General features: G+C 44.3%; 1 protein-coding gene across 1 annotated transcript in view; it reads right to left on the bottom strand.

Moving 5' to 3' along the window:
* FBXW4 (F-box and WD repeat domain containing 4) overlaps positions 1–18544 on the bottom strand; it is a 62655-nt gene that overhangs the window by 40815 nt on the left and 3296 nt on the right. Inside the window, exons 2-5 of the mRNA XM_074831131.1 lie at positions 10709–10804; positions 7774–7959; positions 6342–6474; positions 3805–3899 (exon numbers count right to left, since the gene is read on the bottom strand). Of these exons, the coding sequence (XP_074687232.1) occupies positions 3805–3899; positions 6342–6474; positions 7774–7959; positions 10709–10804 (510 nt within the window). The remainder of the gene's footprint in view (positions 1–3804; positions 3900–6341; positions 6475–7773; positions 7960–10708; positions 10805–18544) is intronic.

Raw genomic sequence — 18544 nt, 5'->3', positions numbered from 1 at the left:
TGTGCCTCCATCATCTGTTTTCTTGGTTTAAAATCTGACACACTGCAAGTACAACATGGGAAGACCAGCTCTCATGATAAATATTTTAAAATCTAAATAGCAAATACCAGTGGCCAGACCCAGCAGGAGAAGCCAACTTAGATTTGAATATTTTTTTTTAATTCAACACCAAAGAATTTCTGAATCTAAGGTTAATAATGAATTTAACATCAAGGTCCGCTTTTCTCTTTCCCCTCTAGTTTATACACTTCTGTATCATTAGGAAATAAAAAATTGCAACAAATCTTCCCCTAAACAAAGGAACATTTCAGTAGTACAACGTATATCATAAGCCTTATGTTTCTGCAGTCAGAAATGCCAGGCAATTGGACCTCATTTTCTCTATAAACTTATCTCTCAAATTAAACAGCATACAGTGGTCACTTCTCTTCCCTGGCTACTGCCACCTCAGGGAATCACAAAGCATGAAGGTGCCACTACTCCACTAGAAACCCCTGGCTTTGCCTCACTTTGCACATTTGAATTGGTCCACTGCACTCAGGCTAGCCCTGGTCCCTGAGCACACATAAGTCACTGCAGTAAGCACCAGTGAATGAAAGTTTAACATCTGCATGACGCAGAGTTCAAAAGGCAAATGAACCTGGGGGGGAAGGGGATTACAAGCGGCTAAGAAACACGGTTTAGGGTACACAGCCTCTCTGTAAGTACAGCATTTTACTGATCCATGGAGAAGGACAGCTTTGGAGACCAATTAAACCAGTTGCTGGAGCAAGCTGAGGCACCCTTATTTTAAGTATCCTGTTTTAAGGATACTCTCAGACTCTTCTCTAGTCCCTGCAGTCCCAAAGCACACCAACCAGCACAGCTATGCAGAGACTTGCTGAAAACCCAGAGGGTTTCCCCATTCCCACTACTCTACATGGCACTGTTAGGAATCCCCAAAGCAATGAAGCTCCAGTAACACACATGGTTGTGAAGACACTTCCAAGGCTGAAAAGCTTATACAATGGACTAAGCACAGTTCTCCCCTGCCCAGTAAGAAGATCCAGTATTCTTGGTACCCTTTTACCCTACTTAATCTCTGTTACGGGCACCATTCTGTTTGCAGACCCTCCAAGCATCCAGTCCAGCATCACTACATGAAGAGCAAGAAAGCCTCCTCCCTAGCTCAGCTCATCTGCAGGAGGATTTCTGTAGTGACACAGGGAAACTGTGGACAAATCAAAGCAGAATACCCAAGAAAGACGCCTGAAGCCAGAGGAGCTGCACTTTAAGAGTACAAGTCTCTGAAGTTTAGTTTGAGTGTACAGGCACCATCCATTAGAGCAGCAGTCCAGCAGAGCAGGACTACAGCAGAAAACCCAGCTGTGGGTCAGAAGCACATGGGATACTTTCTAAGGAAGCTTCACACAGAGGCAGATATCACTGAAAAGCGAGAAGAAAAGTTTCAGTCCTGCCCACTGACAGCTGAGGTTCAGTAAGAATACAAACCTGACTACTCTAGAGAGTCTTAGTCCTGGCAAACCTCCAGGTCAGGAAACTGCAGCCTCCCCAAAGCACTTTCGAATGGCTAAAGCTACAGGAGCTCTCCCTGCTCCTACCCCACCGCACACAACTGCTTTGAGCTGTTCCTGAGCTCTCTGTGTCCACTGTAGAGAGAGCTGGTGCATTCTCAGCGGTGATGAGCCAAAATATTTAGGTGGCTGGAGCCTGATTCTACATCATTTCTACACCAGCGGAACTATCTGTTCCTATGGAGGAGCTCTCAGTTTACAGCAGCACGAGTGAGAAAGGAGAATTGGGAGGGCATGTCAAATGTTTAGGAGGAAGTGGAGGTTATAAGGCCATGTTCAGCCTCACTGAGGAACAAATGCATCCAAGCTCTGGCAAGAAGGATGGGGACTGCAAGGGAGGAAAAGCTTCACACACAAGTGCATAGGGAATGCATATGGGTGAAATATGGGCTCTTGCAAATAAAACAGAAACCACAGAGCTCCCAAAGCAGACCTTCCCAGAAACCAGATATTATCTTTTTGATACTCACCCTCATTAGACAGCAAGCAATAAAACCTATTAGTGAAAAATTCATCTCCCCTGCCCCTTGCCCTGGCCCTCCCCCACCACATGCCCTCCTGCTCTGATCCGCTCTCTCTTCTAGGATGGCTGCGATTTGTTCTGAGAAGCGACAGGTTTATAGGTTAGCCGACACCTTCTCTCTGTGGAATTTTAATTAACTTCTCCCATCGTCAATATGTTAAGGAGCAGGGTTCCCATTATATGAGGTCAGCAGCGTGTTTCAGGCCCTGCTATATCAGCCGTCAAATTGAAGAATTAATGACGTGGCTAATTGGCTCTAATTCTCCACACCCCCCTCCCCAAAATATGGAGAGGTAAGGGGCGGGCAGTAGGGTGGGCTGGCGGGGGAGGCTGGTACAGTCCACAGTCTCATAAAAAAAATGAGAATTCACAATTTAAGCCTACTTGTTCAAGGGGTAGCAGTTCCACCACCTCCCATTTATCACCCTGCAGGGAGGAAAGGGGGGTTGGGGAGACTGTGGGTAAATATTGTGACAGAGAGCGTGCACAAGCGTGCACACCAGGGAGAGGAACACTGTCCTGACAAGAGGCCACCTCAGTAGGTCATCACTTAGGAGTAGGAAGCAGCATGCCACTGGGCTCTAACCAGCCATGGTGCTAGAGCCAGAGCCTGTCTGCTAGAAAAGGGGCTCTTGCAGCACAGAAGACAGCAAAGGGCTTCTATCTAACATCTTGCAGCAGCATTAACGCACATGGCACTTCTTCAAAAACACTATCCGTCTCAAACACTCGGAGCAATGGGATGAGGGAACGTCAAAAATCATAGCAGGCCTTCAGGGTCATTTCCCTGATAACGCCATTAGCTCCACTAAGTTTCTGCTGCTTGCAAAACAACCTCGGAAATCTAATGAGGACAGCAGTTGTAGGATGTATTTCGGTTTTGCAGAAAAATTCACTAGTTGCAGACGTCACATGGGCAGCAACAACAGCTCTTCCCTCCTTCCTTGAGAAAGGCTGAGCAAGAATCTCTCCTGCATGCAGAAGACCAGCTTAACAGTGAGCTAAAGACACAGACCATTGCTGGCCACTCTAAGATTTTAACAGGAGAATTTAAGTTTCCCAGATTTTGACTTTCTCAATAACAGAAGCACTATGAAAAACACCCTGGAAGACACTGGCGTAGGTACTGTTCTTGCCTCCCATGGTGAAGCTGTAGTTCTAGCATTACGCCCGCACTAGAATCACAGGGCTACAGGCAATAGAGGCTGGAAAACCTCATCCTTGAACTCCACCACTACCTTACCCAGTTCAGAATGCTCAAAGAAAACTGAGCTCTAACTGAGCAGTGCACACAGGTCCCAAGCAGGGACCTTTTTGCTTAGCATCTCTTCTGCCAGAAAATGAGAATGTAAGTTGGCATCTTTTCAGTACAGAAAGCCTCAAGAGGATCTGGCTCATTGCTTCTAATTAGCAAGTCAAAGAGTTCACTGTGTAAGTAAGAGCAAACAGGTCCCACCTGAGACAGTAACAGGAACACAGGGGCCATTTTCACAGCCCCTTTTGAGCAGATCACTCCACTGTTATGGGGAACAAAGACCACACTCTTCCCTGAGCTCCTGCTGCAGGGACAAGCACCTCATCAGCCTCCACCCAAATCAAGTCCCTGAAGTGCCACACCGGTGTCTCGGAGAGATTAGCAGACACACAGCCTATCCAACTCTTCTACTTCTCTCTGGTGGAAATTGGGAATAAAGAGATCTCAGTTACCTTAATAATGGGCTGATAGCAATGGACCACACTCGATCCTCTGTCTGCACTGTATGTAGACACTGCCCAACTCTGCCCGTGGACAGGGACCAAACCTGAAGAGAGAGATGCATGTTATGCCACAACACCCAGAAGGTAGGATGCACACTGCTAATGTTGTGCTGGAAGAGCTGCCAAAACTGCCATGCTCACCTTCTCTGAGATTCTCTCCCTGAATTCCCATTACTTATTTTTGAGGAACAGAGCCTTCAATCACTGTGTAACTTTAAGTGCTTATTTCTGCCAAAGATTCAGCTTATGAGTATGACCTTCCATCCCACTGGTAAGAGAGAAAGTACCCCCATCACCACATGCTCTCTAGGGCAGCACTCAACACAGATTTCTCATCTTCTATAGTTAAATAAACAAGAAGTAGGATTTGTTCAAATCTCCGCTGTTCTCTTGAATAGCGTGGAGGACTTCATACCATCCCTGAAAAAATTCCATTCGTATTATCTATAAAATTAATTGTTCGCTATCCTATAAAATAGTTTTTTATAAACCTGCCCCTTTTGACCAAGTTTCTTAAGTGCACCCCAAGCTATTTTCAAACAGGCGCCCCTTGCTCACTGACAATGTGAGAAAATCTCTTCCCTCCCTCATCAGTGCATACATGCACATCCCCTTCCACCAGTTCACCACACACACCCCCTTTCTTGCTGGGTCCTAATAAAGTCCCCCAGATTCTTGCTGGGGCCTCATTTTCTCCACCTTCCCTTCATTCTTGGTCCACAGGACTCAAGCCCCCCAGTTCTCTGTAACCAACCCCCAATGTTTCACTTCAAGACTTCAAAGCTGGGAGTGCCCTATTTGTTTGTTTGTTGATAATGCCCAGGATTGCAGGCTATTCTTGTCAGCGGGGAATTTAGCACCTAGTGTCAGCAAAAGCAGCAGAAAAGCTTAACTCTTTTAAGGCATCCCTATCTCCTACAGGTTAAAAATATTGCTCAGAGCACACTATCTGGTGCCTATCGCACAGGAATGTACATTAGCAGCTCTTCAGGGCTTAGTCCTAATCAACACTCAGCAGAGCCCTCAATAGCTTAGACACTTAGAGCCCCTTTAAAAGGCTGGTAGGGATTCCCTTCCACCCTCCAAGGGTCTCATTCAGGCAAACAAGGCAGCCTACAAAAGAGATGATAAAAAATAAGAGGTGAACATCCCTAGAGCCTATGCTGTAGGGAGCACTGGGTGGGCAAGATCTCACACTAGCTCCAAGAAAAACAGCCTGAAATTCCCTCCAGCCTTCAGGAATTTGTTTTCAAGGTTGGGGAGGTCTGTCCTTCAGCTGCCAGGGAAGCGGCGAGCAGGCATTCTCCCAGCAAAGGGGATCCACAGAACAGAGAGGAGAAGCCCTGCTTAAGTATGAGACAAAGCAGCATCAAGGCCTTGCTCCCAGGAGGCAAGCAGCATCCGCAACAGTGCCCTTCACATCTGAACACTGCTCTGCTTGGGAGTGATTTTACCCAGGAGTACACCCATACAGAGGGACCAACAAGAATAGATAGGGCAATGCTACCCAGCAGCCTGTCAGCTACCCATTACCACACACTTCCTATAAAACCTTGAAAGAAACATTCAAGTCTGTCTTTGCCCCAACTTCCCCTCTTGCAAAACAGGAATTGCAGTTTTTCCTCTTTCCTCCATTAATGCTCTATATGCACCAGGGACCAAAAGTATCTGTCAGCCTACCCTGAGCAACAGCCAAAGCTTTCAACATGCAGCAACCACTTCCAACAACAAAACAAGTGGTTGTGAAGATGCTACAGGATAAGAGTGAAACACCTACATGGAGTTTCCTAAAATACTAAAACAGAGCTGGTTACAGCTCAGGAGAACAAGTCTCCAGGTCCACATAGGAATAGAACACGCCAACCAGATCCAGAAGGACAAAAATCAACAAGGTCCTGCCTCAAAAAAAAAAGTAAAAGATTATGTGACAGGATTCATGATGCCAACTGAAAAAGAAAAATGTGAGCTAACAGTATTCATAGTCTAACTTCACTCTTGGCTTACAAACCAAGAACCATAAAAAAACCCCACACCACAAATAAACCACAACCCCACAGATTTGGAAAAGAATTCATGCTATCCTTTAAAGAGACTGAATCTACAACAGAACATGTGAAGCAGCACTTCATCACTAAGCAAGGGTGTGCTTGAGATACATACGGCAAATTTCAGACTAACTGGCATGGATCTCCACTATAGCATTAGACAGATGTGCAGTGAAAGAACCAAAACATCAGCTGCCACCTTCTGCACTTCCTAGTTTAAACCAGCAGCTGATGTCATACAGTACTGCCAAATGTCTGTCTTAAAAGCTTGGCACAGCAAGCGTCTTTTCAGAGACATGAGCCTACACCAAGATACCCAGCACTCCTCCTGCAGACAGACAAGACAGGGCTCAACAGTTCTGCTGACAAACATTCACGGCACAAGATCCCTGAGGTCACCTCTGCAGCAACACCTGCAGCTGCTGGAACATCACGGCTCACCTTCGCTGTTCTGTCCCGGGAGCCACTGACAATGAGGCCACCTTGGAAGTCCACACAGTTCACCTCCTGTTCATGTGCAGAGAATTTGACACTGTACGAGCCGTGGATCTTGTGAAGGACAATGTTTCCATCTCTGAAAAACAAATTCCCAGGCAGGGAGTCTGTATCAGCTGCATCTCCCTTGGACACGCACCTTCCATTAGTGCTTAGGAGTGCCACAAAAAGACCAGGACTAATCCCTCATGGGAGCTGAAATTCATGCAGTGTTATTAACCCTCCACTCCTCACCCATCACCTGTTCTCTTGCAATCCCACATCTGGCCACTCAAAGTCTGATCTGCCACACATGAACGTTTTCCCGGCTATCTTTCCACCCTCCACTTTGCGTTAAGCTGCAGAAACAAGCAAAGCAGCCATTCCTACTACTACTACTTTGAGCATGCCAGAATCCTGGCTGGATGCTGAATGGCTGGAGTAAGGGAACAAGCGTAAGGTCATTCTCACCCACGTCCAAGCCTCAGCTTTTCATTCATTTCAGAACACCCATGAAGGGTATTGTGCTTTGAATTAACTACAAAGACATTTAGACTTTCTTCAACCAACACAGTTACTGGAATTTTAAATGCATGCCTTCATTTTCACCTGAATTTTAGGCTACAGTTCACAGGGAAGAGTCTCAAGATATGCAGGGCAGACAGCCACATTTGCATCTCCCAATTCTGTGCTTAAGTGTTGTGTATATTAATAGCTAAAAACTTATAAATAACAGTTCTGTCATTTGCTGTAATTGAAAAAGGCCAGTCAAATGCAAAATTAATTGGAGAAGTGTCTGTGTGCTGGAATTCTTGGCAGTTTTCCCCCTCTCCACAATTATATCAGTAGGTCTAATAAACATATACTTGTCTCTAGAAAGCTTTACGCACCACTGTGGCCCCAGTTAACCAGCAGTTCTGAATATTAGAACCCAGTCTAGCTACCCTGACTCTAACAGGGAAAGAAGTTAAAACTGCACATCAGTCAGGATTGCTTGAGCAGTCAATCCCGATTCAACAATTCTGTGGACAGCTACACAAGTTCAAAAAGAGAGTAGGACACTTTATAAGGTCAACAGCACAAGCCTCAGCTCCTCCACTGCTGTAGTAGAAGCTTTTTCAGGACAGAGCCAAATCGTAAGAGAGGAAGCATCAGCAGTTGAACACAGCCAAGCATGAGGATCCTGTGTAGCAAGATTGAGCCCTCTGCTCTGGGCTGGCTACACAAAACATTTCCAACTTCACTGCCACACTCCTTGGGCTCCTTCATTCACCCAACTTTGACATAGCACTTAGGGATATGGTGTAGTTGAGAACGGTCAGTGTTAGGTTAATGGTTGGACTAGGTGATCTTCAAGGTCTTTTCCAACCTAGGTGATTCTGTGCTTCTGTGAACTTACCCCCCTCCACTGACGATGTGGGAGTTGACAAGAACAAAGCGACATACGTCCTCCTGGTGGCCAGAGAAGATAGCTTGAGGGTGATGCTGCAAACCTGTACCGTCTGGGCAGAGCCGGTAGGCCTGGATGTTCTCCGCTTGAGACAGGTAGAGATACTCACCATCCAGCTCTATCCAGGGCATCAAACTGCAAACAGACAGCAGGTTGGGGGGGGTGCGGGAGTGGGGAGGAGAAAACAAAATAAAAAAACCTCACACACAAAGAAAAAAAGATTGCTTATGTAAACATATCAACAAAAGTAAATGCCCACTCAAGAAAACTGTTGGAGCAGCAGTTGGAGCTGCTGGTCACATACAAAAGCAAGGCATAATATAGTAGCACAGCTAGGAAGTGAAGCTTCTCCAGCAACATAAAAAGCAGATCACATTGCTGGCATTTTTCTAACCAAGAGATGAGGAAAAGGAAGCATGGAATCTCTTAAAGAGAAGATGGCCAACAGTCTAGTGAGTTTAGATAGGAAATACTTAAGGTTCCCTGACCCCTCTTCATGAGCCCTGTACTTTTTAAGAAACTAGACTATCAGCAAGCTATGCTGAGCACTTCTAACGGAGCGTTCAATACGAAGCTCTTTGTGCAGTCAGTCTTGATTGCGCACGTTATTTGCTGATGTTCAGCAGAGACCACAAAGCTGCCACTGTTTCACACACATCTGAGCTGGGGAGCAGGTCACACCAAATAACAAAGGTCTTCCTACAGACAGAAAGTCCTCCACCTCCTGCATTCTCTGTATGCTCATATGTAAAACAGCAGGGTAAGCCTGAGGCTATCCAAGAACTTTGTGTTCATCATACAGAGGAGGTATTTTTCTACATTCACACCTCTTCCACTGCTGAGCCAAGAGCAACTGCAGAGCAACCTCTTGATTTCCGTTGTCTGTCTTTCAGAAGAGCCCATACACCCTTTCTGACCCTTGCTATCTATGGGACAGCAGCAGGTTCCTACAGACAGGCTCCAGGCCAAAAGCAGTGGACTGCTAAAGGAGCTGTTTCAAAATATTTTGAAGATTGAAGTACAAGTGGAAAATATGCTTCACTTCCAGGGAGACCAAGAAGAGGAGACATTCAAGCAATGTGATGACAGACTTGATTCAGACAAGAAGTTTATTTATTCTTGAAACAAAACCAAAATACAGAAGATGCAACAGGCTACAATGCACACTTAGGCAGTGAGCTCTTTGCTTTTGCGTAGCCACCAAAGAATCAGCAAATAGGCCTTCTGGATATGGCAAGGCCAGATACAGCGCTCGTGTCCTGTGCAGCATGGATGCGTGAAATTGTCTCCACTCCGCAGTCGTTGCTGAGTGCTCCGATACTCATGCAAATGTTGAGCAAACCCAGAGCCTTCCCATAGAGCAGCTTTTCAGTTTTCAAACTATTAATGAACAAACTGTTTTGAAAGCAGGGAGGCTTCTCATAAAAACCTGTCTCCCTCTTTTTTGCAGATCATTCATCCTCAGAGGTCATGATTTTCTGTGTCAGCAGAGCCATTACGCACAGCTGCACCTTGTAACATCATGACGAGGAACCAGAAACAAGCAAGAGGACAAGACTGCTTATTAGATAGAAGGTTCCTGCTTGCCTGCATTCATCTCCAATAACAGGCTTTTAGTCACACAGACAAAGCAGTTGAGTATAGGTTATAATGTTCATCTGGGACTCGATCATATGCATGGAAAAAGTAAGAAGCATCTTTGGAGCAGCAGCTTTGGTTTTAGGCAGACTTTGATTTCCCCTTCCTTCCTCCACTCCTACGCAGTCCTCTAAAAGCAAGTGAATATCCAGCTTACCTAGACTACAGCCAGTTTCTGTGGCTCTCCTCCTGCTGCAGTTCAGCTTTTTACCTTTTTCTATGGCTTTTTCATAAGGAGAAGTAACAAATTTGAAGCAGAATAAATGAAAATCAGAGGATGCAGTTTGGACGGTGGCCTCATTAAATCAGTCTTTGCCTTTTCACTTGGGAAGCTGGTTTAGTAATGATCTCTAATATCCACAGAGCCTGTCTTCACAGATGGTTGCAAGCACTTCAAAGGCAGGTATACAACCTGCACCAAAAACCACTGCTCATTACAGCTGTTCCCAGGACTTTAGACAAGCAGTGGCACATTATCCACCACTTCAATCTACACAGCACAAAAAGGCATGAAAGCTCAGTAGCAGGTCCCTGTTCTTCAGCAGCTAACAAACCATAGTCTCATTTTTCCTTCTGTCTGATGATGTGAAGGCAGAAAGTTTAGATGTGCTATTCAAACAAAAGACCTATCTTATGCTTCGCTTTGAAAGCTGAGTACACCTTTGCAAGCAAGAATTTAACAATCTCCTCTCATTAATGTCAAATATACTTTTTTTTATAGCGAAGGAGAGAAGTATGAGGTAGGATAATGAAGAAGCATAAGGTAGAAGAATGACAATTAGCATTTTAAGTTTGTACATCCAAATCAGGGGCCAAGCACGAGACACAAACCAAGCATTTTGAGGGGACACATAAGTCCATGTCTGGGACAAGGTATGCTCACTGTGAGAGCAGGACAGAAAAATCACTCATGGTATACAGCAATAGATAGGAACATAACAGTTTGAAGTCTGTAGTAAAGATTGCTAAATCCAGCTAGAACTGCAGAGACCAGAACAATGACAAATTAAAGCCCTTACTAAGAAAGGAACTCTCGACTCTCAGCATGAATCCCTAGAGCAAGACAGCAGCTCCAGTCACCCCATGTCCAGCTAGCCAGCAACACCCAAAACAGGTCAGTGACATCACTTGTAAGACCCTATGGATCACAAGGAGCAGGAAACATCTCATTTCAGGGCACAGACACAAAACCAAGGCCCCGCAGCAGCTGACACAGAACAAAGTAGAAGAGAAAGGAGCCACTTGCTTGCATTTCCATTTCAGGACCGTCTCCCTGCGGCAGCGTCCGTGCCTCCAGTTCCGAGATACTTTCACCCTTTCCTTCACTGGAATGCCAGGCGCTCTGCAGACAGAGGAAGAGAGATGAGATTAGCAGCCAGGACTGATGCTACATGGACAACAAATACACTCAAGCTGGTCACAGGTATGCTCTCACTCTGGTTCCACAAATGATGAACTGGCAAACATCGATGGTGCTTGAGCCACATTAAAAGCAAGCACACTCATGAGAGCTGACAAGAAAGGAACATTGAGCAGAGTGGGTGCTTATCAGCATAGAAAGCCATCCCCAATAACTGTACTAATGTACTACTATACAAGCCTTAAATCCAATCACAACCTGATCTAGTATACTGAATGCAACACAGATTCAGACAAAATGTAATCAAAACAAGATGACATAGAAATAAACTACTGAAACAACCAGAGAAACAGGGCATCACTCTTCTAAAAGAGACTAAAGAAAGCCAGTTAAGATGAGGACAACACTATACAAGAACAGAAGGAGGAAATACTAGTCAGGAGAACACTGAAACTAGAAGCCAGAAGAGCACGTCTAGCCAGAAGACTAGTAAAGAAACTGCTCCAGACCCTCACTTGCCTGACAATCACATAACCAGATACAATAATTAGAAATCAAGATATGATCAAACTAAAATTCATTCACCTGTATAACCATCCAATGCACACACACCCCAAGACAGACTATCTTTTGCAGCAGCTCACCAAAGGATAGAGAGTTCCACATCGCTGGAAAATTCTCTATAGTCAAAGTTACTATAAGAGATATTGTAGTTCATAAGCAGTTGCCGGAATACAAATCAAAGTTCTTGGGATGAGCCGAAACAAGCCAAGATCAACACAGCTCAAGAGGTGACAAAAGGTAGGTGCCACAGAGACCTGGGACCATGGTGTCTTTAGAGTCTACATGAACATATACAGTTCAAGCAGATGTTCAACATCTGTTTTGCTTTCATGATCCAGGGTTGATTAAAGAAGGGGGGGGAAAGGCAGCTTTAGCTCTCATCTTTCTCGTATTATAAACTTCATTATTCAATATCCTTGGTGGAGTTGCTTAGGTAGAAAAGATCAGAAAAGTACCAACGAGAAGAAAGTCTTGAAGTGATCCTTTGTAACTAGGGGTTGTGAACCACTTACTAGATTACAAGAGCTTATCCCTCTTTCATGCATTTCTCAACAGCCAATGTTCCCAGATGCATAGGATGAAGGGAAGATCCTTGAGAGATGGGGACCGTTCCCCGATCAGAACCAGCTCTCTCCTCCCATCCCTACCATGCCCCCAACCCACTTCCCAAAAGTGGGATTTTTGGTTACTCTGTCATTTTTAAAACAAAGATTAGCTCCGTGTAAATAAACATCTGTGGTTGTTAATGGGTGTAGGAATCTCTAACCTGGCCCTGGGGCCTGGCCAGATTCTCATTTTCCCAGCCTTCCTTCCATAGCCTCAGGCTCCTTCTTTTCTGCTCACCCTTCCCTCCCCTTTTCTATGCTTTCCGGCACTTAGTCACCATTATAATTTGACTGCATTCCTGTGCATGTGACCCATTTTAAACAAAAACAGAAGCCACACACAGAAAAGCTTTTCATCCCCTAGAAAGCCAACTATAAGTTTATGATCAGTAGGGCTACACCAAATAAAACTGAATCTAGGAAGCTATGAGCTCTTTATTTCTCCTAACTATTTAAAAAAATAAAAAATAAGAAAAAACTATAGAGTTAGCCTAGGCTGTAAGAAGATGAATTCCTTTTTTAAAAGAGAGCACTTGCAGGAGCTCGTGAGGCCAGATAGCATCTGAGATGAGGAATGCACAGCACTGAAAAGTCAGGTCAGGTCCAGCAGCCTCCTCATTGCTTATTACTCTCCCAGACAGAATTCAGGCTTTCCGCCTACATCCAATTCCATTCATTACTCCAAAACACTTCTCCTCCCTACACTCAACCCTCAGTTAAGTTCTCCCCACGTACAGATTTTAAGTCACCAGCTTGAACAGTGATGGAAAACGCACTCACACCACAACCCCCTCCCAACACATACTGGCCCAACCAGACATCCTGAGCTCAATGCACAAACCCTACTAAGACTAGATGTAATTTCCAAGGCTCAAAAAAAGGTGAATCCAAGGTCAAAAAAGCAGCCTCCATCTTACACTGCTGGTCACTTTTCTAGCTGGGGAGCAGACCTTGATCCTCCTGCTGCTGAAAGAGGCATTTCAGAAGAGAGTCACACATTGGTTTGGCCTAGAGGACCAGTTCACTGCTGCAGTCGCTCCTGTAACAGACACCTCGTTCTTTCACACAAATCAACAGTTCCTGGCTGGAAGGGGTGAGGGTTGGGTGGGGAGGACTATATGGGGGGAGGGGGGGGGTTGTTTTGTCTTTTTGTTTTACTGTTAATAGACACATTATTCACCCAACCTGCCTCCTCCATATAGCAATTCTGGACCCAGCTAATTTAAACATGTCTTAGAAGCATCCACCTTTTATTTCCCAGTGATTTTATTTATTCAAAATAGAGGCAAGAAAGAACACAGAACATATGGAGGCCATGAGAAAGGGGATGTGGAAACTTGACCGATAGGTCCCTCGCCTTTGCCAATAGCAGGGCAGCAGAGACTGAACCGCAATGATTTTCAAGTGTTGGTCAGACATTTGATCCCCTATACCAGGGGATTTAAATCAAGCCCAGTGATGGTATCAAGTGCTGACATATAATTTGATTTGCTTCCTCAACAGCACCCCCCAGAGCCACTCCCAGAATACATCAAAAAAGGTGATGAGCATCACTGCAATTCAGGAGAGCAGTTCTCAAATCTTAGAAAGTTAAAAAGAGCATCACCATATAAACTTAATCATTTGATAAAAAAGATCCTTTTCTCCCCCACAGACTATTTTGCTTCAATCATGATCAACACACTCTCTACACATGCAAATCTTAAAGAATTGTTCCATGATGGCCTAAGACAATCAACTTACATCACACATCTGCACGGAGTGGTTGACTTAACCAAGTACCTCTCACTCCAGCAACTGGATTGAACATCCAAAGATTCAGGAGACTAAACAACCTTATGAAGACAAATGCCATGTAAAATGCTGTGGAGGGACCACTATCCACGAGCCAGTGAACACCCTGACCTTTCTTAGTATGCAGTCCAGCAAAATACTAAGCTACATGCTTAAAATCCAGCACATACTTAAGTGTTCTGTGAAATCAAGATCTTGGCATTCACATTCTCAGAGAAGCCACCCAACAGTGAACTTAAAGACTGCTGAAGGCTGACTCACTGAGGGTGGACTGATATTTTTACCAGGACCTATACAGCCCTGCATCAGAAAGTAACTGAAGTACAGCCCAACTTCCTAGAAGGATGACAGGAAACACAGGATGAAGGAACACTGAATATGAACACTCAATGAAATTCAAGCAAAATGCTCTTAAAGCCCAGAGTCCATCATTGTACCACCTCTGCTGGGGCGTCACAACCATCAAGAGCTGATTAAGTTACATGATCCAGGACATGCAAGGCTATCTTTGTTATTAGCTAATTAATCCAAAACACACTCTATCAGGATCTCAAACCATACAGTGCAACATATGACCTGTGTGCACTCCTGATGGAAGCTCTCTTTGTAAAGACTTTGTTAAACTAAGTAAGAGGAGCTGAACAGTTCTTACAGCCTGAGAGAGAGTTCCAGGATTAAAGCCATCCCAAGCAACCGATTATAAAGGATTTTCATTTCCCCCTTCCTACCTCACCCCACCCTACAGAAAAAAATTAAAGTATTTTGCTCAAATTATGGATTTCCTCCCTTTCTTGGCAGAGTTACCGAAAGAAATGTAATATTCCTTCTGGAGTCCACTTCCCAGCTGCTGAAGTGAGAGACTAGGACTATCCCCCCCCCCAGCACCACTGACCCAGGTGACCTCAGCCACCATGGGAGCTGCTGGCCTGGGCCCCAAAAGAAAGCAATGAAAGAATCACTCAGCCAGAGACTAAGCACGTCTCCTTCTAAAGCTTCACCTCCAACAGTTTTTGCCTTCAGTGAACCCCTCCCCAAAGTCCTTTGCTACCAGAAATGGTATTTCTGCAACAGCAAGAGCTTCTGTGCTTTACTGCATCCCGGGGGAGATTTCTACTGGCCATCTACAATTTCAGCATGTGCCAAAACAATGGTGCCTGCAACAACATATACCATGTTACAGAAGATAGCACCAACATGTCATACAGTATATTTTCCCAGCTGCATGGGGCATCCTAACCCAAAGTCTTACATATTTTGCTACATTTTAAGTGCTGAAGAGCTCATCTGGAAATGCAAGTCTGCAGAGACCTGCTGAGACCAAATCTCTTCTGTGGACAAAATCTGCTGTCTGCATAAAAGCTGTCACCAGCCTGCCTCAGGCCTGACTGGAAGGGTCACAGAGGAACAAATAGGTCACAGTGGCTAAGCCCCACTTTCAACCTTGGCCCTGTGGCAGGGATGGCTAACACAGGGACCAACTGCACTTATTTGTGTAATCAGGAGACACCTGTTGAGTGGCAGGGTCTCAGTGCAGTTACAAGTCATGGGCCACCAACAGACAGCCGAGAGGGAAAAGCTATTTATGTCAGGAGCTGCTGTTGCTGTCCTCAACAAGTCGGTCGTCTTTCAAAACGTCTCTTCCAGGACAAAAATTCCACCTGAATTCCTTTAGCATATGACCCTTATTTTGGTTACCGCCAGGTCCAGTCTGTCTTCTATGCTCCCCCCCCTTCCTATCTGACATGGGTTCACATAACTCCAAGATGGAGGAGAGCTCTGCACACTGTTCTCTCGATGTTCCTTGCCTCCTCTGGTGTGTCTATGCTATCTCAGTTAGATGTTACCAGGCCATGCAGGTTTACTGCTCCACTTCACAGCTCTCATGAATGATTCCCATGCATGAAGAAGCCAGAGACTTTAATAAGAACCACAGCTGCAAGCAAATTTCTGTACATGCAGCAAAACCACACACCTTCAAATAGGCTTCCCAAAAAAACATCTGAGCCAGACCATTCTGCCATCAGATGCCCTCTCCCTTACGAGTGATTGCAATGGGATCATGGCTAGAAACTCCAGGCAGAGTTTGGCCTCTCTCAACGTCTTTGTCAGCTTTTTGGAGATGAAATCTGGGCTGCTTCAAAAAATGCATAACCCTGGGAAGATCTGAGAAAACCTGCAGCTGCTCAGTAGTTGTCATGTATATTCTGATTAGAAAGAGTAGGCTGTCAGGGTAGTATTTGGATAGTGTGAAGTAACCCATAGGTAGTTCATGTATGCAGGTTACAGGGATAATAGCGACAAGTACAGCACACATTTTTTAAGCCCTGAGATAGATAAAATTCCTCTTCCACTTTGAACTGGTGAGGATTTTAAGAGAAGGGTAGGCAGGCCTGAAAGAACTCTTACAAACAATTTCACATCCCAAGAACAAGAAGCAGTTTTGATATTGTGGAAATGTCCTGGCAGATCTATCCTACCCAGAACTAACAGTTTAAGATAAAATAAGAATGAATCTAACAGGAATTTCAAAAAAACCACTGACTCCTCCAGCACAAAGCAATAGCTGTGTGCCCTCTTCCAGGCTTTTGCTGTTATTGCAATATGCTCCCCAGAGTATTCCCCTCTGCATCATCTGCGCCAGTTCATTGCCTACTTCATTTCTGACTTAAAGTAATGAAACTTTGGTAAAACAAGTTTTAAAAGATGAAGGAAACTGAAGCAGCTTTACAGGCATTCACACTCCCTCCCCCTCCAGTACTGAAGGCAGAGATCTCCTATGATTGCTGCAGTTTGCATTTGTATTTGACTTGCATAGATTGGCTATTTCCTGCTCCTGCAGGTGTATATATTTTTCCAAAATCTGGAGAAAACACAGCTTTTATTAACTCACAGAAATCCTTACACAATCTCTTAAATACTCAAAGGTGATAAATTCATCCATTAATGAATCTGTTTCTCTGAACCAGAGAATATACCATGATCCTAGTAGGCAAGGCAAAACAGGAGATAGAGAGAAAACATGCAGTGGAACATTTCTATATTTTAACAACAGCTATTAATATATTACAAAGAACACATTGTCAAGCTATTTAGGTTGCAACTCGCCCTCTAAAATTCCTTTGTAACAAAGAGGAAATAAGTTTAGCCCAGCTGCAACTTTATTCCTTTCTTCCATGCTTTAAATAAAGAACCACCTTGCAATGAGCTCTTTCCCTCTCCAATTTCTCCAGTCCAAGGTGGTCCAGCAGGCAGGCACTGGATGAAGGCTTAAAGCACCCTCTGCTATTCCTGGCTCTGACACTGACCTGCTGCACAGAGGGCAGCTTGGTTGACATCTCTCTGCCTCCGCTTCCCCTCCCAGCCCTTGTTTACCCTGGCTATTTAGGCAGCAAGCTCGTCAGGGCAGAGACTGCTCTTGCTGGGCCTGTACAACAGCTGGCAAAACAGACACAGGCTACCAGACACAACTGTAATATCACTGTACTCACCAAAAACCCCAAAGGTTTTGTGCTACTGCTCAGTTACCGTTTAGCTGCAGAAAGCATTCTTAAGCCTTAACTTTTCTGTGATATGCTGCCATGCATTTTTGGAACAAAAATGCTCCATTCACCTTACGTCATGAAGACAGGGCTCGACTCTTGCTTCAGCTGCTCCTATGACTAAGTGAAGCAAAAATCTCAGTGTAGGGACTATCTTTTTATCATGCCCATGACAAGGTCTTGTTGCAGTACAGGTCTATACATAAAATTAACATGACTATAGAGAACAAGTGGCAGCCTGACATAGAAAGACTTGTAGGACAGGTGCCAAGAACCACATCCATCTAAAACCACTCTACACTTCCATAATACTGACACAATATTCTATTAAGCATTTGCTTACTGCTGACTCAAAGAAGACACAGCACATTTTTCATACTAAGAATGTGCTTTAAGAACCCTTCCAAGTCAGGCCCTGCTGTCCCTAATATACAGTAATTCACACTGATGCAAACCTAGTGATTTATTTTTTCCCTTCTCCTAAGGAATGAAGTGTACAGAAACATCGCTCAAAGCAAACTTTTCTTCTGCAAATGCACAATTGAATCAATACCTTGAATACTTAACTTCGCTTACACCTGCAGCTCCTGATTAGCTGAATCTACCAGATAGGGCAAATATGAGATTGTCAATGCTGTGAATATGCATTTCAGTGTAACAGCTACTGTCTGGGATTAAGTCCACATCTTCCTTTGACATCATTACCAAATCAATTTAATATTTTTTAAGCCTGTGTCCTAAGATAACCATAGCCGGCACTTTTTAAAGGTAGATAGTCAGGATGAGAAGTCGATAATCTTAAAAATTTAATCAAATTGTTTCAGGTATACTACAATTTCTCTTTTCCGTGCTGCTAACAGCTTGGGTTTTGCAACCAGTTTCTTACAAATTTTCTCTCTTCCCTATTTCAGCATAAAGGTGGTGTACAAGCAAGCTGACTGCACGAACAGTTGTTTCACATACAAGCTAAAGCCTGTTCCCTCTGATCTTCTTGTTACAATTATCTGAAGATATACCGAACAGAAACAACATTTTAAAGAAATGGTGTCATTTTCAAGTTAATCACCCTTTTAAAAAATGGGGAAGTGGGGGCAGGGGGATAAGTTTCACAGCTATCTTACACTCTAGGCTCAAATTTATCTCTATTTACAAAGCATTAACAGATGGCTTATCAAAAGCCATTTAACAGCAGAAATGATCAAACTATTCTGAGATGGTTT

This window comes from Strix aluco, chromosome 7 (assembly GCF_031877795.1).
Source record: "Strix aluco isolate bStrAlu1 chromosome 7, bStrAlu1.hap1, whole genome shotgun sequence".
Lineage (NCBI taxonomy): Eukaryota > Metazoa > Chordata > Aves > Strigiformes > Strigidae > Strix > Strix aluco.
Note: the sequence above shows the minus strand (reverse complement) of the source record. Positions and strands in the feature narration are given on the sequence as shown.